At 48.2% G+C, this 24,519-nt stretch overlaps 1 protein-coding gene across 3 annotated transcripts in view; it reads left to right on the top strand.

The window, feature by feature from the left end:
* Positions 1-10,376, top strand: part of Brd1 (bromodomain containing 1) — a 48,436-nt gene extending 38,060 nt beyond the window's left edge. For 2 of the 3 annotated variants that reach the window (XM_052160270.1, XM_052160271.1), the window contains exons 9-13: positions 5,656-5,791; positions 6,600-6,727; positions 7,705-7,814; positions 8,012-8,166; positions 9,185-10,376. In XM_052160270.1, the coding sequence (XP_052016230.1) occupies positions 5,656-5,791; positions 6,600-6,727; positions 7,705-7,814; positions 8,012-8,166; positions 9,185-9,368 (713 nt within the window). In that variant the 3' untranslated portion in view covers positions 9,369-10,376. Of the gene's footprint in view, positions 1-5,655; positions 5,792-6,599; positions 6,728-7,704; positions 7,815-8,011; positions 8,167-9,184 lie in introns of those variants that run through there. The other variant, XR_007973872.1, reaches the window with a different exon arrangement.
* Positions 10,377-24,519: the final 14,143 nt, after the last annotated feature.

The raw sequence follows: 24,519 nt of genomic DNA, 5'->3' as shown, positions 1-24,519 counted from the left end.
CTTGTTGGGAGTTTCTCAAACTATATAGCTTTAGCATTTCTTAGCCACATTTAGTGAAAGACTCTGGAGTCTTTTTGAGCTCACTGAAAATCCTTTGTCATGGAATGCTGTGCTCTGCTGCTCAGTGAGTATCTCAGTCCCAGGTGATGTGTGTGCATAGGGTGACTTCTCACCTCCTCAGGGTTCATATCCATCATCAGCAGAAAGTGTATTGACCCTCTTAAGACCCTATAGCAAAAACCTTTGCCGTGTCACTGCTGTCCAGAGCCCCTGCTGGGCACCTGGCAGCTTCTGCCCAGGAACCTGGTTAGCCATGTGGGGGCTCTGCTGGACCATGTGTCACCTGTGTGGGCTACTAATCCTGAGTTCATAACATGTTATGTGTTTGCACATCTCAGTTCTTTTCTGTGTTCTCAGTGATAATGGTGAGTCCCAAGGAATCTTAACTTTAGTATGTGTGACCTCCAGTGCCTTTGATCCTGACTGAAATGGAGATTTCTGCTTTCTTATTCCAGAATGGCAGTAGATTTCAGTGGATGCATGATGAATTCCTAATCGCACTCCTGAGCAGCCGGGAGCCTTATTAGCACTAAGATCTGACCCTCAGGAACAGGAGGCGTCCACTGCTGCATCTGCCTGGCCCGTGGTGGGCCAGGCCTGGGCTGAATGGGCCCTTCCTACCATCGGTGCTGGCTGGGCCTCCACTTGAACCTTCTGGTGCTCTCTGCGCACCTGGATTTCTTGTTTCAAGTTGCAGTTCTTCGCTGTTTGAGGACTTGGAGTATTCAGAACCTTCTGATCTTTTCCAGGTTCATCTGGCACTGAACTTTAGGGGAAATCTCTGGTGCTCTCCAGTGCACTGCAAGATTCCAAGTTAGATTAAGTATGGACTTACTTTCTTTAAAACTGCCCACTCACAGGCCTCGGCTTGCTCAAGCCTGCAGAGCATGGTGTGACTATTTTTATGGTTATCATATTTTTTGGAGCTGGCTCTGTTTCGTAGTTTTTTTTTTACTCTGCCTGTTTATTTCCATCAATGGACCATCAGGCGAGGACCTGTGTCACCTCTTACTCATACTCTGTGGTCTGGAGATTCTCAATGAAATGTATAGTGTGGTGGTGGTGAGCAAGTGAAATGGCTTCCGTGGCCGTAGACTGGAGGGAGGAAGTGACTCCTGCCCTTGCAGTCAGACTAAATGGCTTCTCACTGTTTCCCAGGTTCTCAGTTAACCACTAATGTGCCTGGGTAGCTCACTCTTTGGATTCTAATCCTTTTCTGTTAACCTCGACTTGGACTGGAGTTCTGCTCAGTAGCCGCTTGGAATGCAAAGCCTCTGCTGCCTCCTTGCCTTGCTCTTAGGTCTTGAGGATCACAGTGGAATCATCTGCTGAGCCGTCCTCAAAACAGACACTCAGACACACCCTTGGAGGAGCTCTTGTCCTGGGCCAGCGTACCCCTCTCTAAGCCCAGCAGTTGAGAGGAGCCTGGTGCCTGAGCAGATGGCTCTTGGTGCCTCAGTCTTCCTGGTGCTATAGCAAGCAGAACCTGCTATAGCTTGGACAACACAATCCAACAGTTTGAGCCTCATCCTGAGCACATCCAGAACTGACCTGTGATGACTGTGGGTTCCGGTTAGGGCGTCTTGGTCTAGGTGTCTGAAGGGACTGTACACACACACACTGCCCTCATGGGCCTGATTAGAGCGCCTTACCTGGTTGTTCGCATCTCTTATTTCTTTGTTCTCTATCTGACTTCCTCCTTTCTTCTCTATCAGTGTTTCTTGGATTATTAAGCATTGCTAGTCTAGTTGGAACCTGTGCAAATAATCTGCTAAGCCAAATATCTGAGAAGTCCTTTTGCAACGACCCTTAGGAGGGCATTTTGGCGTGGCCTCTGGCCTGTTTTGGCCATGTGCAGCTGTGTCTTCATAGACTGTACTTAATGAAAAGCAGAGTGGTGGCTGGGGTGGTATTTATTGTTCACTGTGCTTTTATTGAAAGGTGGAAAGAGATGCACTCAATGTAAAGTTCTTTTGGAGACAAAAAAGTAAAGTGTCATCAGAGGACATCTATTGCTTTTGCTGCCACCCTTAAAAGGTTGCATTCCTGGCCCTGGGCACAATATCCAGCCTGGGACACAAGCTTGTTGATGTGCAATAGGTGAGAACAAGCTGGAGCTTTGGGCAACATAACCCTGTGCTGTGTCAGATGAATCAGTGGGCCCTGGTGAGGTATCTCTGATGGTGGGTGTATCAGCAAGGGTGCACTCAGTGACTACGATCTCAGGCATATCTGGTAGGCCATATGGGTTCTGTAGCGGGTGGAAAGTCTGGTCAGTGTAACTTACCAGGCCTCACATTCTCCCTTGCTGCCTGCCGCCTGTGAACTCTTGGCATTGTGCAGCTTGGGAGCTCAGGGTGGAAAGGGTCACGTCCCTGCTTTTCCTGCCTGCTTCTCAGCTTTGCAAGTAGACCACCTGGGACTTCTCCTTGGCCTGTGGGTGAGAGCCTCCCTGTGGGGGAGACCTGAGCACCTCAGGGGACCCTTTATTGGCCACTCTGTGTACCCCAGTTGTTCTGTAGAAGACCTGGGCCAAGGGGGAGCTTTTAGGGAGGCTGTGGTAGTTAAAAGGCTGGGGCTGGGCCTACCTTGGGACACCATTGCAGTGATAACTTTTGTGGGTTCCTTTGGGCTTGAGTAAGGTGTTTGAACTCTGTCTTAGTCTTTGGGGACCTCAGGACCATCTGTGACATATGCTTGGGGTCCTTGGCTTTGAGTAGGAGCCAGCTCACCCTTTTTGTTTTGTCAAGAGCAGCAGGCATATGTGCGATCTTCTGCAATAAGCTTCAGTACTGGGAGGGCACTTCCCTCTCCTTCCTCAGCCAATTGGAGAGTTACTGCAGGAAGTCCGTCACAGAGCGAGGCAGAGACACAAAGCTCTTTACCTGGCTTTATGTCAAAGCCATGTCTTCTTCAGACAGTGGCTGAAAGAGCTTTTTAAGCTTGTGTCCCCGCCCATGTAGCCTCTCAGGGCGTGTCCAGTGCCTTGGAAGCCCACAAGAATCTGATTGGGCCATGCAAGCACTGTAGTCCTGTTTGGGCTGTTGCACCCTTTGAAAAGCAGGCCTGGGGAACTGCTTTGCTCAGCGGCCCTAGGGGTCTCTGCTGGAAGCTTCTCAGGTTTCATAGTGGCTCTGCCAGCTTTTCAGGGTGTTCTGTGTTTTTATGTAATGTGTGAAAACTTTCTGTAAACTTAGGAGCCCAGATGCAGTGTGCCCTAGTAATTAAACACTTGGGAAAATGAGAGAGACATTTAATCATATTTTTTTCTCTTTTCAAAGTTATAAACTTTCTCTTAGTTTTTCTAAGTCCCCCCCCCCCCGGGGGGGGGCTGTTTAGGCCCTGACAAGGCACCTTGCTTTAAGTAAAGCTGCTGCCATCCTGAACACCGTGTGTGTGTGTGTGTGTGTGTGTGTGTGTGTGTGTGTGTGTGTGTGTGTGTGTGAGAGAGAGAGAGAGAGAGAGAGAGAGACCTCAGGGGTCTGCTCTGCCTAGCCATGGCAGATGACTATGGGCTTGTAGTCTTCTAAGATCATGAGTCCTGGAGCAAGGGCTCTGCCGCTTGTCTGTCCATCCAGGTGACAGGGCTGTCTCTGTCAGCAGGTGTCCATGTCCCCCTTGTGTGTTGCTCTCATCCCCCCACCCCCCCCCCCACCCCCAGGGCAGCACCATGCTCTCCTGCCTCCTAAGAATTCGTGAGGCCCTTTAGGAGAGGGGTGTAGTTTCTTTCCTGTCTTGTGTCTTCTGCTTTGCCAGTGAGCAAACAGGAAGCTTCTGAGAAGCACAACAGGTCCTTTCACAGGTGTGGGGGAATGCAGTGGAGGCCTTATGATCTAGACAGTCACCTCATACTTCTGAGAAAATGGTTTTCAAAATTAAGTTTACATGTTTTACTTTGGAAAATAGTGTTTACATTTTTACGGTTATATGGGGAAGATGGGTAAACAAAAAAAGTGTTGTCTGTCTGTCTGCTGTTCCTGTCCCCTTCCCTTTCTTAAGCTGGTGCAGCCAGAAGGAGCCAGGCAAGCACACAACCTGGGGCCCTGACCTTGTGATTCGGGGAGGCCTGCAAGACTATGGGTGCACGTGCCTTTTCCTACTTACTGACTTAAGTTCAGGGTCAAACTTGCTTGTAAGGGATATGGTGATTGCCTTGACTCAGATTTGTCTTTATTAAAATACTTTACAAATATCCAGATGATGTGGCTGTGTCTGTGCAGACATTATACCTGACGTACACCTTGGCAGCGTGGCTCAGCTTCCAGCCAGGCTCTAGATTCTTCGGAGCCTGGGGACCTGACATTGCTCAGATGAATTGGGCCCACACTTGCTAGTTTAAAGTGTTTTATCCAGCCACGGTGGTGGCACACACCTTTAATCCCAGCACTTGGGAGGCAGAGGCAGGTGGATTTCTGAGTTCGAGGCCAGCCTGGTCTACAGAGTGAGTTCCAGGACAGCCATGGCTACAACAGAGAAACCCTGTCTCGAAAAAAAAAACCCTAAAAATAAAAAAGTAAAATAAAGTGTTTTATCCATATTTTTAAAAAGTTCTTGTTGATATTGATATTTATATACATACGTATATACATATATGTATATACATATACACACATATACACATACATACATACATACACATATATACATACATATACACATATATACACACACACACATACATATACATATATATAATTTTTTTTTTTGCTGGTAGTCAGACCCAGTGCCTTGCTTGCCTGCTATGCGGGTGCTCCCCACTGGGCTGTACTGCCCTCTCTTCTCTTCTCTTCTCTTCTCTTCTCTTCTCTTCTCTTCTCTTCTCTTCTCTTCTCTTCTCTTCTCTTCTCTTCTCTTCTCTTCTCTTCTCTTCTCTTCTCTTCTCTTCTCTTCTCTTCTCTTCTCTTCTCTTCTCTTCTCTTCTCTTCTCTTCTCTTCTCTTCTCTTCTCTCTCCCTCTGTCTCTTCTTTCTCTCTCTCTTCCTTGTTTTTGTTTTTAAAGTCTAATTTTCTATATTAGTCTCTACAGTTCCATATGCTTGTGTGTTTTTGTGTGGAGTACTGTAATGCCCACCACACCAGGGCACTGGGGGGGCTCTTGTCTAGTGGACAGTCTAGTTTTGATGTAAGCTCACAGACCTTACCACATGTGATCTGCCAACTTGGGAAGTGGTGCCAGTTTCTTTTTGCCTTGCACTCGTGTTGAGCATGTGCGGCGCTGCTCTGAAGCCTTGTTGTGCCCCGCTGTGCTCATTTTACTAAGCAGTGCCTCTGCGGTCGTCTGCGGGGTCACAGGAGAGAGATGAGATGCAGGCTTTGTGTACAGAATGCTGTTTGTGGTGAGTTGCTCAGGTGGTAGACTGCTTACCTAGCACGCACAAACCTTTGGGCTTGAACCCAGCACCACACACAACAGAGATGGAAGCAAGAAGATAGAAATCAAGAGAACCTGGGCTCGATGAGACCCTGTCTTACAAAAGCAAAGTTATTGGAAAGCATTTTACATGTTAACGAAGAGAGAACCGTAGGGATGACTTGGGCTAGAGCTACTGCTCTGGTGTGTCTGTGACCGTGCGTCTGTCTGCCTCTTGCGTTCCAGGTCTCACCAATGGTTTTGGGGGTGCTAGGGGTGAGCAGGAGCCAGGCGGCGGCCCAGGCAGGAGAGCCGCGCCCCGCAGGCGCTGTGCGTCTGAATCCAGTATCTGCTCCAGCAACAGCCCACTCTGCGACTCAAGGTAGGCCTGTCTTCTGGGGCTGAGCCTGACTTCTGAAAGACTGCCCCGGGGTTAGTTCATGTGTGTGCTCTGCTACTCAGGGATAGTTTCCCATAGGATAAATTGATCTGCTTAGTAGGTATTTTAGGGTTTCTATTCCTGTATAAACATCCTGACCAAGAAGCAAGTTGGGTAAGAAAGGGTTTATTCAGCTTATATTTCCACACTGCTGTTTATCACCAAAGGAAAGTCAGGACTGGAACTCAAGCAGGTCAGGAAACAGGAGCTGATGCAGAGGCCATGGAGGGATGTTACTTACTGGCTTGCTTCCCCTGGCTTGCTCAGCCTGCTCTCTTACAGAACCCAAGAATGTCAGCCCAGAGATGGTACCCCCATAAGGGGCCCTCCCCCTTGATCACTAATTGAGAAAATGCCCCACAGCTGGATCTCATGGAGGCACTTCCTCAAGGGAGGCTCCTTTCTCTGTGATAACTCCAGCTTGAGTCAAGTTGACACACAAACCCAGCCAATACAGTAAGATTTAACTGAAGTCAGAAGTTAATTTAAGTTAGTATATAATTAACTTGTACTTTCCAGATCTTTTCTCTTACTAAGATTGTGGTGTGTAGTGCCCTGCTTATCTCTACTGAGGTGGCCGTTCTGTCAGTGGGTAAGGGTGACCCAAGGGGCCTCCTGGGACAGGCTTACTTTTCTTGGGTCTCCATGCCGCATTGTCCCTTGGCAGCCTGGCACCTGGGACAGGATGGAGCCACAGGCAGGAGACTCTAACCTGTGGTCTCAGGTTGACTCATCTGCTTTTCCCCCAAAGCTTTAGTACACCCAAGTGTGGGCGAGGGAAGCCTGCCCTTGTGCGAAGGCACACACTGGAAGACCGCAGTGAACTGATATCTTGTATTGAAAATGGAAACTACGCCAAGGCAGCCAGGATTGCAGCTGGTAAGTTGAGATGCAGACAGTGGGTGGAAAGGCAAGGTCTGCTCTTGGCCTGGGGCTGAGTCAAGCCCCCCCACATTTGAGGAAAGGAGTCAGCATGTGCTTAACTCACTGACAGGAGCATCTGGAGGATTGCTGGAGGGCTTCAGGCTTGTCCTGAGCTGCATTGTAGTAGTTTCTGATCATCAGATTTGTAAAGGACAAGATCTGTTGAGGATATCTGCTTTTTAACTGGATGTGTCACAGCAGGGTGATCATTCCTAGCTTTCCGCCACAGTGCAAGGGAGGGGTGCCTGCTGGGCTGATGCTGATTTTCCTGTCAGTGCACCAAGCCAGCTCCAGGGATAGAAATACTTGCTGTTTGATTGAGATTGAGAGGGGCCGGAGACGGCAGGGAATCTGCTGTGGCCATAGAGGCTGCAGTGCAGTATGATAGGAGTGTCGGAGGTCCTGAGTTACAGAGAAGCTAATAGATTCTGCTGCTGTGAGGGGGGACCACATTTACCAACAGTAGTCAATGAGGCCTGTCCACAGTGGGCGGGGAGGTGAGTCCTGGACTGCTAGACATACTTGGCGAGGCTCAGAAGAGCAAGGTGGTGGTAGTTTAGAGCAAGCAGGACTTGAATTTGGCTGTTGGGTTGTGTAGTAGTCATCTAGTACATGCTAAGGATCCCATCTTTAGAATAGAGATTCAAGTATGGTGAAGTACAGGGGACCTGAAGTCGTAGGCTTTAGAACTGGGGCTGGTGGGAAGCAGGGAGGCCTTTGACAGGCTCCTAGACCTCACTTCCACTAGGGGAACAGTGAGGTAATCTGCTTCTCTTTAGACTGAGGTGGCGCTATAGAACTGTCCTGCTCCAGCCGCTGGGAAGCCAGGGCTGAGAGGAGTGGGACTTTTTCTAGCCCCAGGCTTAGTGTTTGTGCTGGGTGTGTACTGGGCTTCCCTGCTTGGTCTGATTCTGGTGTTCCCTTTTTCCTAGAGGTGGGACAGAACAGCATGTGGATTTCCACGGATGCTGCTGCCTCCGTCCTGGAGCCCCTGAAGGTGGTGTGGGCCAAGTGCAGCGGCTACCCCTCATACCCAGCACTGGTGAGTCAGTCAGTGGCAGTGAGTGAGGTACTCTGGGGGGGGGGGCTGGGGAGGGACCCAGTGCAGGCCGTGTGATGCCACAGGCGTGTGACTGTCATAGCTCTGAAGGCAGGTGTGTGGATGGCTGTGAGCTTGTGAGGAATGTGGCTCTCAGTTTGAGAGTACTCTGAGGAGTCATTGGAGCATGTCCTTGGCAGATTATTGACCCCAAGATGCCTCGAGTGCCTGGCCACCACAATGGTGTCACCATCCCCGCCCCGCCTCTGGATGTGCTGAAGATTGGTGAACACATGCAGACCAAGTCTGAGGAGAAGCTGTTCCTTGTTTTGTTTTTTGATAATAAGAGAAGCTGGTGAGTGTGGTGTCTGGAACTCTGCAGCAGGCAGAGCTGGGTTCTGTTAGTCCTGGGGCTTACTGACCCATGCTGAGGAAGAGGGTCTCCAAGTAGTTTGTTTCCCCTGGTCCTTGTCTGCTGCTTCCTAATGACACCTGGGGATCGTGGCCTGCTGGTCACTTCTACCAGTTCTATCACTTCCTAGATCCCTGAGTGGCTCAGGCTGTCTTCAATTCTTGCTCCAGGCTCTCTTCCAGTGAGCTTTCTGATCCCACTGCTCTGCCAGGACACAAGCTCCACCCCTTTCCACTATGTCTATCTTTCTGTCCTCCCTCCACCCAGAGCTACTGGAACTCCTTTTATGCCATGGTTCAGATCCTAATACTCCTGAGGGGTGTTATATGGTGACATGGCATCCTGACCATATTTAGTTGAATCCAGCCTCTCCCTATGTAGACCATTGTACCTGGGAGGTGCCTCAGTACTGTCTGTGGAGTGGGCACTCTTTGCTCTCTGCCGACTGTGGCTCCTGGCCGTTGGTGTTCGTCATTGAGGCTTGCCCTGGCCTTGCCCACTGATGGTTCTGTTTGCAGTCTTCTCACCCGTCCTAGGATGCTGCTGCCTCACTCTGCTCCAGGCTTCCCTTACCTACATTATGTGCACACACACACACACACATACACACACACACACTCTCTCTAGTTTGTCCCTTGTGTGACTATGTGTATGTACCTGGGCTCACCTAGTGGGTCACACACTTGTGTTATCTTGGGCCTGTTGTGTTCCAGGCTTATCTCCATAACCACTTGTAAATGTTTGAGAAAGAGGTTGTATAACAGTTTTCATGCCTTACCTGAGTCCAGAGAGAGCTGGCTAGGTGCATCCCCTATGCACCCGAGCCATCCTGCATGAGGCCCTGCATGTGGGGAGCTGGGGTTGGGTACCACCTGGCTCCCTCTCATGCACGTGGGCTGATGGTGAGTGGACCGTGCTGAGTGTGGGCTGGTGTTCTCATGCTCTGTCTTCTCTTTAAAAGGCAGTGGCTTCCCAAGTCCAAGATGGTTCCTCTTGGTGTCGACGAGACCATCGACAAGCTGAAAATGATGGAAGGGAGGAACTCTAGCATCCGGAAGGCTGTGAGGATCGCATTTGATCGAGCCATGAATCATCTGAGCCGGGTCCATGGGGAGCCAGCTAGTGACCTCAGTGACATTGACTGAGGTGGTTTCCAGCAAAAGGCTGCGGCCAAAGCGGCAGCCAGCGGAGCTCTTGTCCATAGTGTTGATAAGCTGTACATGTTTGTATATTGTTCAGACTTAACTTATTCTGATTTTCTAGGCGTAGTTCTTTAATTCTCCCCCCCACCCCCACCCTCCCCGGGGAGGGGAGGTTTCACTTCCAAGTTTTCTATGAAACCATCTGGTCTTGGCTTTGCAAGTGAGGAGGGTCTGTTGCGAGCAGTGTGGTGTGGGGTCCCACTGCCGGTGCCGAGGGCCGAGGCCTCACTTACTCTAATCTGTAGGGTTTTTTTTTTTTTAAGACTTTTGAATGTTTAATAATTTTGTAGATCATGCTCTTTACACAGAGTACCGCTTATTTAATAAGACGGGATGTAAATTTACAATGACAAATGTGTATTTTAAGAAAGAAAATGACATTATTTTGAATGGTACTTTGTGCAAAGAGGGAATAAATTTATGCTGTGTGCATCACTTGCAAATCACCAAAAAAATGTCCCGCCAGCTGCTGCCGGGCAGGGCCCGTTCTCACTGACCTGGCTGCCCCAGCTTCCTGCTCCGCCCTGGCTCCTGCAGGCGTGCCTCCCAGCGGGTTATTTATTGTAGAAAGTGTACTCATTTGCTTTATAATGAAAAATAAATTTGCAAAGGTATATTGATATGCATTTTTATACAGGCACATAAAATTCAACTTGGTGTGGGAGCAGAATGTGTTGCAAGGTTATATACATGACTGGCCTGTGTGTACTTTGATTTTGTAACTTGTAATCTTTTGTTTACAATGAGGAGCTTTCTGTAACTTGTTTTAATTTAGAACACTTTGGTAGCAATAGACCTTTGGATACATTTTTGTATGGTACATGTGATGTATATAGAATTAGTACTTTATTTTTATTTCTAAGAGGTAAAGCATTATGTTAGGGGAAAAGGCAGGGTGGGTTTCCAAATTTGCATTTTTATATTAAAAATAAAGTGAAGATTTGGACAGTGTGGCCCTCTCATTCCTGCATCACTAGGAGGCTGGGTGAGCTGCAGCCTGAGGGACATGGGAGCCCTGGGGCCTGGAGTGGTGGTGTGACCAGGTGTGACACACTTGATCTAACAACTGAACTGGGATGGCATTATTTATTATTTTGCCTAATCATATTTTTATTTTAAAGCTAAATAGTTACTAAAAATTTTAAATGTTCTTTTAAATCTACATGTTTGTAATATCTCCATAGAAACTTGAAAATAAAAAGTCTTCCTTTGGTAGTTTTTGTCCCTTGTTTGGCAGATGGTCATGTACCCAGCATCCCTTTCCAGCTCTGAGGAAGCTGGGGTGTGGACTGAGGCAGTGTAACTGTGCTGGTGGTGTGCACACACTGTTGACTTTCGACCTGCTGTCTGTCCTCCTGCTGTTGATTCTGGTTTGAGTTGTGGTTGATTTGCCCCGTTCAGCCCATGGGGTGGAGCTGGTACCTGTGTGGGCTATCGGTGTGAGATGCTACAGGAGTGGCTTGGTGTGTTCTGAGACTGGCAAGGACACAGGCAGCTAACATGGAGTTGAAGCTTGTTGTCATCCCTGTTTCCTGGGAAGCCAGGGCTGGGCCTCCTCACCTGAGAGATTGTCTGAAATCTTCCAGAGCTAGCTGGGCATTTCTCAGCGTTCTTTCCTGTCACTCCAACCCCCTGATCCAAATCCCATCCTGTACGCACTGTGGTGCAGGGCCACTTGTTCTAGTCCGTCCAGAGCTTCCCTGACGATTTAGAAGGTAGCAAATAGACTAGACCGCTCTGGAGCCTGCTAAGCAGCCTCAGCTGTGGAGGCAGGAGTGGGCGCCCCTCCTGGGTGAGTAGTGAGTCTCAGTGCTGAATGGCTGGCCTGTTGTTGGAACGGCTTGGTCAGAGAGTGTGACCTCAGTCTAGAGTGTTGCCTTGGCTGGGCCATCATGGACCTATGTGGTGCTTAAAGTATGTCTTGGGCCTCAGGAGGCTCCCACTGTCTTCTCAGACTCACAGCCTCAGTCCGGGACTGCTGCTTAAGCTGCTGGGTTTTGTTTTTTTTTTTAAGTTTTCAAATTAAAAAAACTTTAAAGAAACCTTGAATTACATATGTGTATACAAAGAACTGTGAACATACCCATGTCCAGTTCCCTATTCTAACTCTTGCTGTGTCCCCCAGGCATGCCCGTGTCCTTCTGCCTTGCTGTCATTTTTCCTTACTAACCCACTGATTCCAATTAATGTTGTCCATATGGGTATGGGGCCATCACAGAGCTTGGAAACCTTACTGTGGGAACACTAAAATGTTTCCCCCAGCAGCTACTAAATGCCAACCGCAACAACTTCCCAGTAAGGAATGGGGCCTGGAGATCACCGGCCTCATCTATACTGGAAATTTGCTGGTTCACTGTTGTGCTGGTTTTGTCCAATAAGCACAGTTGGTTTCCTTGAGTTCATGACTTCCGTGAGTTCACACGGCTTCATTTTCTAACTCTTACCTCTAACATGACATTCCCGGAGCCCTGGGCTGTGTGGGTGTTGGTATCCTACTTAGGGCTGAGCACTCCGTTTCCTGTCAGAGTTTTGACCAGCTAGCTGGTTGTGTGTTTTTGTTTTTGTTTTCCCAATGGATGGTTGCCCTCTTTAAGAACTGCCTCTGATTTAGGCTGAGACCCAGGCCCTGGGTCAGCTCTGGTTCTGAAATTAGTTGTTTGGGTGTTGAGGGATGGAGCTGGTCTGAGCCTGGTGGTTTTCCTCCATCTTTTGTGTACTTCCTTGATTCTGGTGAAATGGAATCATGACAGTACTTCATGGCCCCCTGAATTAGCACAATCTTAGACCTGAGACACCAAGATTGATGTGTATGCATAAAAATTGCATAGTGAAACTCAGCTGTGTGCTAGCTTGAAAAAAGAATGGGATGTAAGGTAGACCATACGTAAAACATAAAGCCCACAGCTCAGCTCACAGGCATTAGAAGCAGGGCCTGGCCGTAGTGGTGCATGGCTCTAATCCCAGGACATGGGAGGCAGAGGCAGAGGCCAGCAAAGTCTACACAGCAAGTTCTCTGACAGCCAAGGCTACATAAAGAAACCCTTTCTTGAACTGTACCCTCCCCCAATATATTTACTATATGTTTTGCCTGGTATGTATGTATGTATGTGTGTGCCTGCCTGATACTTGTGGAGGTCAGAAGAGTGTGTTGGATCCCAGTTTGTAAGCTGTCATTGGTATCTGGGAATCAAACCCAAGTCTCTGCAAGAACAATTGTTCTTAGCCACTGAGCCACCTTCATACTATGATCTTCGTACCATGATCTACAAAAGCCTCCCAAGTGCTGGGATTAAAGGCATCCATCACCACCATCTGCTGTAAAAATGTCTTTTTAAAAATTGTGGTTAAAAAAATGTAAAACCAACACTCTGGAAAACAACAGCAAAAATCAGAGTTTCCTACCAAGAAAATCAGGTCATGTGACCTGTCTCCGCCTGGCCTCGCCACAGCCCTGGTTGGGTTGCAGAGCCCCACTTGAAAGCCTCCTCCCTGAACTGCAGCTGGAGGGCAGACAGGAAATCAAGGTCAAGCCAGTCAGGAAATCTCCAGATTTGAGTTGTGCTCTTGTTTTTCTTTATGCCTGCTGGGTGTAGGTTTGATAGACGGTCTGGAGCAGCCTTTTGGACCATGCTGAGCCTGACAGCCCCAGGACAGATGAGACCTGTGGCTGCAGTCCTAACGCAGAACTTCCCTGTGGGTCTGAACATTGGTTATGTGAAAGAAACGTTTTTATGCATCGTTAAACCCTGTTACTTTTCTTTGCATCTGGTAAATTTCAAATCATTCAAAAGCAGGCTCGAAGACTTTGAGGCCAGAAACCTGTGGCCCGGGTCAGTTTTCTTTAGGTTGCTTTTGGTTGGTATTGGATGGATGGAGTTCATGGTGAAGCAGGGTTTTGGATCCTTGTGGTTCTGTGGGTCTTTGCTCCCTCCATGCTGGTCACTGGGCTTTTAGAAAGCTCACAAGGAACCCACCAAAGCTGCTTAGAAATTCTCAGACCCTGCCATTTTCTGAAACTCTGGGACAACAGCCTATGACTTGGTCACTTCAACTACTCTCCTTCCTGAAGACTACTGGCCAGTGGTCCCCGGATGATGCTACATGGACATTTGAGGGCATGAGGTGGTAGGATGCTCAGTCTCGGGTGCTAGACCTACGAGTGAGGCATCCCCAGAGCAGTGAGAAGAAAAGGCTGCCAGAGATGAAGCCCAGTGGGCCCAGGGCCAGTGCTACCCAGAGCTCTGGCCCCAACCACCTTATGTTCCTAAATACCCCTGTTATCATTGCAGGGTATTAATGGCTCTGAAGAAAAATGCTCAGTCCTAGTCACAACAGCGGAGATGAACGAAGCCTGTGAAGAAGATGACATCTAATGTGTTGGTCTGGTAAAGAGAAAGTGTAGGAGGTGTGAGGAGTGGGGTGGTCATTGCCCTACCACAGAGAAAGCAAGATCGCCTCATGGGCTTCTGAGAACTGGGCCCAAGGGGATCGATCACATATCGCCCAAGTCGGATTGGATATGTCTGCCCAATAGGCATATATGCTCAGGCTATGCTGAGTGAGTTGCTTCTGGTGCCTGTGGACCGTGTCCCTGCATGCTGCCATGATGATGATGATGATGGTCTGACCCGCCCCCCCCCCCCCCCCCAAAACTGTAAGCCAGCTTCAATGAAATGTTTTCCCTTATCCGAGCTGCCCTGGTCATGGTGTCTCTTCATAGCAACGAAACTCTAACCAAGAAAACTTGCTTTTAGTAATGTGCTGTTTGAGTTGTCAGAACTTGGGCTCACGGAGCCATAGCCTCCCTCATTGGCATATCTGTCCATTTACCCAGGGGACTCAAAGGCTCTGATTCCCCCTGCTATGCCAGCGGAAGCTCCACCCACGCTGTGGTGATGTCCCCCTGGTTAAAGTTTAAGGAGAAGACACATAGGATAACGCTTGAGATGGAAGGGCTCGCATGCGTGCCAGTACCCGGGTGAGCATCATGCTAAGCAGCCCCCTCCCTCCTGAGTGGCACCAGCTACCTTTGGAGATGCACTTAGATATCTTCATTTAGCCTAGTCATTCCTAAAGCGCTGGAAGTCAGTGCTTCCTCCCCAGTTTCAGATGAGACCGTCGGGGAACTGGCTTGCTCCCCACATACCTTCACGTGGAGTGGTGCTGCAGAGGCCCAGGAGAGGGGAGGGATGCTATGTGTCTGCACCCTTGCCACCTGGTCTATGGGTACCCCATGTTGCTCCCCCTGCCCCCAAGCATTTCTGTCCCTGGTTGGCTTTGTAACCCGCCTGATCTTTTCCTTGGGTGGGGGTTCTCCCCAGCTTGAAGAAGATGAAGCAGCTCTGTGTATGGTGGCGTGAGTCATCGTATAGAAAAATCAGGGGTTCAGGGAGCTGCCGACTGACCTGGAAGGGAGAGCCCCTTGATTATGCTGGGACAGGTCAGGAGGCATGGAAGGCCCTTCCGATGGGTCCTGCCCCTGGCAACACCTGGAGCATGGACAGCAAGCCCAGGTGGATGACAGTATCTACCTGTTTCAGTGTGGAAGGCCCTTGGTGAACGACCCTTGGCAGAGCAGATAGCTTCCCAGAAAATCTGGTAATATGAGGACAGTGTGACCGAGTCCCCTGAATGAACAGTGTGCACTTCTAATGTCTAAATCATATATCCTGGCCCTGTTTTCTTTTTTAGACAGGTTCTTTCTTTTTTAGACAGGTTCTTATTATATATAGCCCTGGATAGCCTGAAACTTGCTATGTAGACCAGGTTGGCCTTGAACTTGAGAGATCTCCCTGCCTCCCATGTGCTGGTACTAAAGGTGCACCACCATGCTTTAAAACACGTTTTCATTGGGCTGGAGAGATGAATGGTGGAGTGAAGGAGAGCACTGGCTTCTCAAGGACCCGGGTTTGATTCCCAGCATCTACATTGTGGCTTAGAACCGTCTAAAACTCCAGTTCTGGGAAATCTGACTCCCTCTTTTGGCCTCCGCAGCACACGGAGTGGTAGACATGTAGACATGCAGACATGCAGGCAAATACTTACACGCATAAAATGATAAATGTAAAACGTTTTGCTTTAACTTCATTGCTCATGAAATTAACATTTGGACACATGACTAGATTTTATGCTGGCCAGAACATCTTGTGTCTCAAGAACAGGATATATGTTGAGATTGTCATCATTCATGTAATGTATAATTTGTGAACAGAACAAAACACCCCCCCCCCCCAAAAAAAAAAAACCCATCAAGTAGGTGTTTGGCAAATTGGGAGAGATTTTGGCCACACCTTTATTTCTTTTGGACCCACCCATCTCTGCCTCCCAAAATGCTGGGATTACAGGCATGTGCTGCCACACACATGCTCACAGCATGCTTCTGGAGGGATATAGTTAAATGTACTAAGTAGAAAGTCTCACAGAAAGTCTCACAGAAAGGTCTTTATGAGACTCTGAGCCAAAGGTGGGTGGCAGGAAGTCCTGCCCGAGTCTACCCTTTCCCCTGTTGAGCTGATACAGTAGCCAGCATAACAGAGACCGTGGGCCTGTTCCCCAGATTCTGTAAAGGGTAGTCCATCTCCCTGAAGTTTTTTGGTATCCCCCAGGTTATTCTTTGAGTACATTGTCGCTGTTTTCAGACACACCAGAAGAGGGCATCAGTTCTCATTACAGATGATTGTGAGCCACCGTGTGGTTGCTGGGAATTGAATTCAGGACCTCTGGAAGAGCAATCGGTGCTCTTAACCACTGAGCCATCTCTCCAGGCCCCCACTGATTCTTGATCTATCAGTAAAGAAGTCAGGGATCTCTGGGCAGTGGTAGTGCATGCCTTTAATCATAGCACTCTGGGAGGCAGGCAGAGGCAGGCAGATTTCTGAGTTCAAGGCCAGCCTGGTCTACAGAGTGAGTTCCAGGACAACCAGGGCTATACAGAGAAACTCGTCCTGGAAAACAAAAAGCAAAACAGCAGCAAAAAAAAAAAAAAAAAAAAAGATGTTAGGGCTCAATTGCTTGGTGGAAGGAAAGAGGCGGGACTTCCGGGTCTTTGGAGGAGGAGAAGGAGGGGGAGGGGAAGGGAGAAGGGAGAAGAGAAGGAGGAAAATGAGGAGGAGGAGGAGGTGGTGAGATGCAGAGATTCAGAGGAGGAAGGGAGGTTTTTTTTTTTTTTTTAACATGCTTGGGAGGGAGAAAAGGTGACCAGCCGTGTGAGATCTTGGGCGGAGCGGCCACTGTCCGATTCCCCTGGAGGGAGTTTAAGGTGTTGAACTAAGACTAAAGGTCCCTGAGCAACTGAAGCTGAGGGCAGATTGAGATGCTGAGCTGGGAGTATTGGGAAGGGCACCCTGGCCGCGGGAGATTGGAAGTGCCCAGCAACTGAGCCAAGAAGGCAGGTTGAAAATATACTAGTGTGTGTGTGTGCGCGCGCGCGCGCGCTTGCGTTCACATGCATTTCATCTGCATATCTGAGGGAACCTGGGTGAGGCTGGTAGAGAGGTCTGCCTGGAGCTTAACTTGAAGTAGCAAAAACTACACACTACATTCTGGTGGTACTGTCTCCATTAGCTATGGCCCATTCTGGCCTCTGGGAAGAAGTGTCAAGAGCTAGAATTTGACCCCTATATGGGCAAATCTAAGTGTTTTCTAGAATGCCCAGCTGCCGTGGGGATCTAGCCTCCTCGTGGGAGGGAGAGAAAAGATTCAAGTAATGTAGGCCCCTAGCACAGCAGTTCTTAATGGATGGGTTGTGACCCCTCTGGGGGGTATGTGTGTGTCACATATCAGATATCCTGCATATCAGGTTACATTACGTATCAAATTACAACTCATAACAGTGGTAAAATTACAGTTATGAGATCATTTTACTCTCGGAGGTCACCACAACATGAGGAATTATATTAAAGGGTCGCAGTGTTAGGAATATTGAGAATCACTGAGAGGGACAGGTCTTGGTTAGGGTGGAGCACCACAGAGGTCTGGGGAGGGAAGCTGGTCAGAGGAAAGATCTCACCAGGCTCCCAGCCCCTCCCCCACAGCCCACTCTCCCTCTCTAGATCCTTTAAGCTTTATTGAGGCAGCAGACATGTGACAAAACCAATGTCTTCAATATGGAATTAGATGTCTGTGAACATTAGCTCACTGGGAATTGATTTGTACCACTATTTGGTGGGACTCTGACTATAGAGGCCTCAAGGCACAGGCTAAGGTCCTCAGTAGGTAGGACACAGGTGGCAGAGGGTTGGGGACACCCTGGCTGGCAGCAGGCAGCTCTGACTTTCAGTGGTAATAATTTTCTTAAGACCACCTTTCATTGTCTAGGACAGAAGCAAACATTGTGCCCTCAGAAGGAAGAGCTGGGATGTGGTTGCCCCATCTGGGCGGGCACTCAGAGCAGTGCTCCTCTGTGGGCAGGTGCTCCTGACCAGAACCGGAGGCTGATCAGGAACCCAGGCTGCCTCTTTCCCATAAGATGCTGTTCCAGCCTCTGAGGAACTGACCAGAAACCTGTACTCTTCCCCTTTCACAACTGGCGTACAGAGCAGCTGAGCCTGGCCAGAAAAACCAACTTCTGCTGAGGAAAAGCTGTTAGAAAAGGTTATTTTTAGCGGAGAGGTAGTGCCATTGGGAATCCCTGCACTCGGGAGGGAGGCAGAGACAGGCTGATCTCTGTGAGTTTGAGGCCAGCCTGGTGTACAGAGCAAGTTCCAGGACAGCAGCATGGCTCCGCAGAGAAGCCCTGTTTTAAAAAAACAAAATCAGAAACAAAGCCAAAACAATCTAAACAACCAGCCAAACAACCACAAAAAGAAAAAAAGAGTTCTGGAGAGATGGCTCAGTGGTTAAGAGCACTGACTGCTCTTCCCGAGGTCTCGAGTTCAATTCCCAGTAACCACATGGTGGCTCACAACCGTCTGTAATAGGATCTGATTCCATCTTCTGGTGTGTCTGAAGACAGTGACAATGTATTCATATATATAAAATAAATAAATCATCTTTTAAAAAAAGAAAAAGGACAAAGAAAAGACTTATCCATTCAATGGCAGAAACCTACCTTCCCTAGGAGCAGCTGTGCCCAGCCACAAGCAGCGTCAGGAGCTTGGAGACTGTCCAGACAGCACCAGGTCAGGCCGTTGGTACTGACCGCCTGTTCCAGGCTCCTGGGGTCAGTCTGGGATCTGGGAAGATGGAGTTCCTCAGAGGTCTCTCAGTACTTCTAGGCTAGGTCCAAGACACGTGTGTAGGGTAGACCTTGTGGATGAATTTCTTGCAGGCTTTGGGAGTTGCTTTAGGGTAGAAAGTAGCTGGAACTGTGCCCACGCTGGGCCACCCACCACTCCAAGCTAGGGACAGAAGCCGTAGGTAGAGTACGCCCCTAGAGTGCCCTTTGACCCCAACACTGACAGGAGGAAGAAAAGGAGGAGGGAAGGAGACGGAGGAGGGAGGAGAATGGGAGAAATTGGTTTGTGAATGATGAGGTACGTTTAGACTCTTCTCCTGATAGATTTCTTCAAGTTAATTGAAAATAAAATGCATGATCTTTTCTTTTATGAGGAAAGGCAGATTTAGCCTGGACTCATCAGCAGTGGGGGCCAAAGAAAACTCAGAGACCGTGCAAGGAGAATACAAGTCTGAAGACGTTTGAAAGATAGTGTAATTCTCTCAAAACAATGTGCAGGACGACGCATTAATATCCAAGCCCAGAGTCACCATGCGCTCCTCTGGGCCGCCCCAGCCATTATCCCAGCTCTGCTGCTCTCAATCTCATTGTCATTATATCTTAATTAAATCACACTATTGATGGTGCCAGCTGTCACATTTATACTGACTGCTTCTGATGGGCTACTGTGAGAGCCAGGGGCTGAAACCTGGTTTGAAGGACGCTTCTGGGTCCTGGTCCTCTGCCTGTTTCTATCCCCACCCCCCTTTTCCTTGCAGAAACTGTGGCTTTTGGTACTGTGGGTGCTAAGTGGTTGGTGATCTGCTTCCCCAGGAGCTTTAGTTATACTATCTTTGAGCTCAGCCAGAAGGCCCCCTAAAGGCCCCAGAGACTTGGAGGAGCCTGGTAACAACGGCCCCAGACACTCCCACTTAAAGCACCCACTCCTCAGCTCACTGTCTCTGGACAGAGACTGGATGCCATGTGGTTGGGGGCCAGGCTTAGCTTTCTTTAACTGCCAACTTGCTACAGTCTAGAAATCACCGAGAGGAAAACCCCAATTGAGGAATTTCCTAGATCCGGATTGACCTGTGGATATGACTGTAGGGGATTGTTTTGACTGTTATTTACTACAGGAGACCCCCATTTCTTAGGGTTTCTGTTGCTATGAAGAGATACTGTGACCATGGATTTTTTTTTTTTTTTGAGACAGGGTTTCTCTGTGTAGCCATGGCTGTCCTGGAACTCACTCTGAAATCCACCTGCCTCTGCCTCCCAACTGCTGGGATTACAGGCATGCGCCACCACACCCTTCATTTTCATTCAAACCACCATACCTACCAACTATGGGCAACACTAACCCTCGGGCAGGTGCTCTGGGCTCTATAAAGAAGCTAGCTGAGCACGGGCTTGTGAGTGAGCCAGCAGGCAGTGTTCCTCCACGGATTATTCTGCTGTATTCTGCTGTATTTCTATGTCTGTGAGCGAATGCCCTGGTTAGAGGAGACACTGTGTGGAATAGCGAGCAGGCTTCCTTCACGTTACTGGTTGAGTTCCTGCCTTGATTCCTTCAGTGAAGGACTGTGATCTCCAAGTGTAAGGCAAATAAATCTTCCCCTCTCCTAGGCAGAGCAACAGAAATGAAACAGACAACATGGTCCCTGCCATTGATCTGCCACAGGAGGGTCTTTTGGGGAACCCCACTTAGCTCAACATGTGACTTGTACTTGTTCTTTTTGGCGGTGGTATTGAGGGTATCCTTGTCTCTGGCTGGAGTCCTCAGGCTGCTCTCAGGTCTCCCAAGGCCACCTGCAGGTTCCTTTGCTGAAATTGCCCTGTTCTCAGTGCAGGGAAGAGGGACCCCAATAAGAATGTGGGCACCTTCACCTTCATCCCATCTTATGGTGAGAGTCAAGAGGGTCTCACTGCACTCAGGAGCAGTCTGTACCAGGAGCTGCCCAGGACGGGGCTGCCCTTCAGATGAGTGCTGCTGCTGAGTGGTCTGAGAGGCTCCACACAGACTCCAGGTGTGTCTTTGGGATGGGAACGTCTGAGTTCCTTGCCCCCTCAAGGTTTAAGACACTGTTTTCCACCCTTACCAACCCTGCATTTGGGTAGGCCCATACATGTAGGTGCCTAACCACAGAACATCTGTGGGTTTGCTTCATCCAATAGCAGACAATGTATTCTTCTCATGCTCCTAGGGGCTGTTCACCACGTAGACCACTTCTTGGATCAGAAAACATACATTATACATTAAGAACACACACACACACACACACACACACACACACACCAGCAGCAGCAGCAGCACCACCACCACCATCATCATCATCACCATCCCATGATGTGATCTCATCATACCACAGTGTTATTAAAATCTAGGATTTGATATCCAATCATCCCAAAACACTTGGAGAATAAGCAACAAATGGGTTAAAAAAACAACTAGGAGGAAACAGAAAGAATATTTTGAACTAAATGACTATAATGCAATTTATCTGAAATTGTTGGATGTCTGAAAGTAGCACTTAGTGGAAATTTATAGCATTTGATGCATGTGTTAGAAAAAAGGGAGTTCTAAAATCACCCGAATTCCCACCCAAGGACTCTAGAAAAGCAATATCAAAGTGAGTCTAAAACAATCCAAAATCATAAGACAGAACTGTAACCCACAAACTCGGGATGGTTCAGTAAGACTGATAAACCTTGAGCTAGACCACCCAGAATAAGTTCAGTGGAGCACAGAGGAGCCATCAGTACAGATCTTAGAGACATTGGCAAGGTAACAAGGAAGCATAAGCCCACTGACCACCTAGGGCAGTCTGTGTGCATGGGACAAACTGTCATACCAGAAGTAGATAGTCTGGAATAGGCCTGAATCTACGTGTGCCTTTGTGTGTGTGTATCAAGTCAGTCATCAGTTACCTTCAAAATAGGATGCACAGGCCAGATGGTCTCCTCATTGGTGAATGCACCAAACAATAGAGAATCATGCCATCCTCTACGGCCTACTCCAGTGAAACAAAACAACTCTGCAAGCAAAACAAAACTACAACAAAAGGCCTGGAGGGACAGCTCATAATTCACTCCGAGGACAGCAGAACCCTAACTCTGAACCAAACAGCATAAAACAAACAAATAAAACCCCCACCAAACCATGATCTGGGTGTGGTGACCCACGCCTGTAATGACAGCATTGAGGAGGCTGAGGTGGGAAAGTTGCTGTCAGTATGGGCTGCTGAGTGTCCTATTGCTGTGAAGAGACAGCATGACCAAGGCAGCTCTTATAAAAAGAAAGGGTTTAATTGGGGCTGGCTTACAGTTTCAGAGACTTGAAATTGCTCGTCCATTATCACCATGATGGGGGAGCATGGCCCTGGAGTCTAGCTGAGAGCTACATCCTGACTCACAGACAGAAAGTGAGGGGGGGAAGCACGTGAGTGTGTGTGTGTGTGTGTGTGTGTGTGAGTGTGTGTGTGTGTGTGTGTGCATGTGTGTGTAAGTGTGTGTGTAAGTGTGCAGGCACATGAGAGAAAGAGAGGGGGGGAGAAGAGAGGGAGAGGGGGAGGGGAGAAGGGAGGGAGAGATTGGACCTGGCATGGGCTTTTGAAACCTCAAAGTCCACCCCACCCCCAGTGACATACTTCCTTCCACAAGGCCACACCTCACCAAGACCTCACCTCCTAATCCTTACAATCCTTTCAAATAGTTCCACTCCCTTGTAACTAAGCATTCAACTATATGAGCCTATGGGGTCATTCTCACTCAAACCATCACACAGAGACGGGTGAGTTTCTATGCATTTGAGGCTAGCCTGGACTACAAAGGGAGTTCCAGGCTAGCCAGGGCTACAATAAATAAATATATTTATTAAAAAATCAGTTGTAATATGATAATCGTATAAATTCATGTAATACAGTGCAATGATCAAGCTGGGGGTAATTATCATACTCCTTACCTCAAGCACATTGTTTGGTTTCTTTGTTGTGAAACTCAACAAGCTTTCCTTTGTAACCATGAGCTCCCTCCTGAACAAGGGGATAAAAAAAAGTTTTTTTATTTCCATTCTGCCCCCTTAAGCTATTATCTTTTTATCTTTGCTCTCTCTCAGACTGTATTAGTCTATTTTTTGTATGTGGGAGACTTTTTTTTTTTTTGATGAACTTGACCGAGGCTGTTTTCAATATCTTCCTATGCTCTATGTAGACCCAAGATTATGTCCAGCAAAAACTCTAGCGCTAAGTTAGATGGCCACGAAAATGCCACTTGGACAGAGAGCTCCAGGCTTCTTGGTCACCAAAGAGATTTACACTGAAAAGTAAGAACGGCTTTGGAAGTGAGCCCTGAAATGGACTGTGAGCTCCTGGAGCCTCTGTTCCCCAGGACTCAGCACAGGCCGGGCCTTGAGAGTCCACCATGGACAAGTAGGGACTGGGACCTGCCCTTGGTTCCACCCTCTCCCTGGCCCTGGTTCCTGGGCAGGTTTCTGCTTCTGAGTCATTGCTTCAGCCCATGTTATTCTGTGTTCGCGCCTCCTGATCTCGCTTATTTTGGGGGTCATATTTTTTTTTCCCAAGACCTGATTTCTCTTATACAGGTAGAGGAGTCTTTGCTGCTTCACTCTGTTTAGCCTTCTTACTTGGGCTGGGATGGAGTGGGTACCAGCCAGGCTCTCACATGCGGAAGTGGGAGCTGGAAGTTGAAGCGTCTTTTGAAGTGAGACTTATGGAAGCAAGGCTTAGAACTGACCCGGCCTCTTCTCATCACAGCTCACCAGGTGTTGGTGTGTACTCATTACAGCCAAGCACACATTTGCGCCATACTGCACACTTTCTGGGAAGCTTGTCGTTTCTTTAGCAGGAGTCTTACAGCCCTGGTGACTGGTCTCATTTTGCCTTTTCTAGAAGGTCTTATAGAGTAGAGCATGCTGTCTTGTGAAGACTGTGTGTGTGTGCTGTCTTGTGAAGTATGTAAGTGTGCATGTGTGTGTGCACACACATGTGTGTGCACATGTGTGTATATTGTATGTTTGAGTGCCAGTACGTGTATAAGCCTGAGGACAATGTTGGGGATCTTCCTCAATCACCTTCTACCTCATTTCCTAGAGTTTGCTTCTCTGGCTGGACTGGCTGGTGACTGAACATGAGGGACTCACTGTCTCCGACACCACAGCACTGGCTTTGACTTGGATGCTGTGGAACAGAGTTCTGGCTTGCTTGGCAAGCGCTTTTCCTGTTGAGCATCTCACTCACCCTGTTCTTTACCTTTTATTTAATTAGGTAGTTTAATTAGGTTGGCCTTTAACTAGTTATGCAGCTGAGGATGACCTTGAAGTTGTGACCCTCCTGCCTCTATGTCCCCAGACTGGGTACAGGCATGTCCCATCACTGGCATTCTCTTTTACTGCTGAGAAGTATTCTAATTTGTTATCACACTGTAATTTATCTGCTCTCTAGTTCGGGTATTTGGCTATTTTAAACAAAATGTTTATATCCACTTATAAGTCATTGCATGGGACATAAAATTTCACTTTTCTTGACTTATTAGACGACACGGTAGGTGTTGGTTTGACTTCATAAAACCCGCCAGTCGTCTACAAATTTGGTGTTTTATTTTGCATCCCCAACAGCAGTGCAACAGACTTCTTCGCCAGCATTTGGCATTTTCATTTTTAAAGAAATAACGCCACTCTCTGCTCCATCAAATTTGATGATTGCAATAAACCCAAATTTCTAAGAAGCTCAGTTTCAGTCCACGATGAAAACCACGCCCACATATTGTAAGCAAATCGCAGCATACTAGCACTAAAGAATTGAAAGCAGACAGAGCCACACAGGCAAAATGACAGTTGACTTCTGGAACCTTCGAATGCTGTAAGAAAAAAAAAAATATTGCCAACCTAGCACACCATCTGTGAAGATATCTTTGAAAACTGAA

The sequence above is a fragment of the Apodemus sylvaticus genome, chromosome 17 (genome assembly GCF_947179515.1).
Source record: "Apodemus sylvaticus chromosome 17, mApoSyl1.1, whole genome shotgun sequence".
Classification (NCBI taxonomy): domain Eukaryota; kingdom Metazoa; phylum Chordata; class Mammalia; order Rodentia; family Muridae; genus Apodemus; species Apodemus sylvaticus.
Note: the sequence above shows the minus strand (reverse complement) of the source record. Positions and strands in the feature narration are given on the sequence as shown.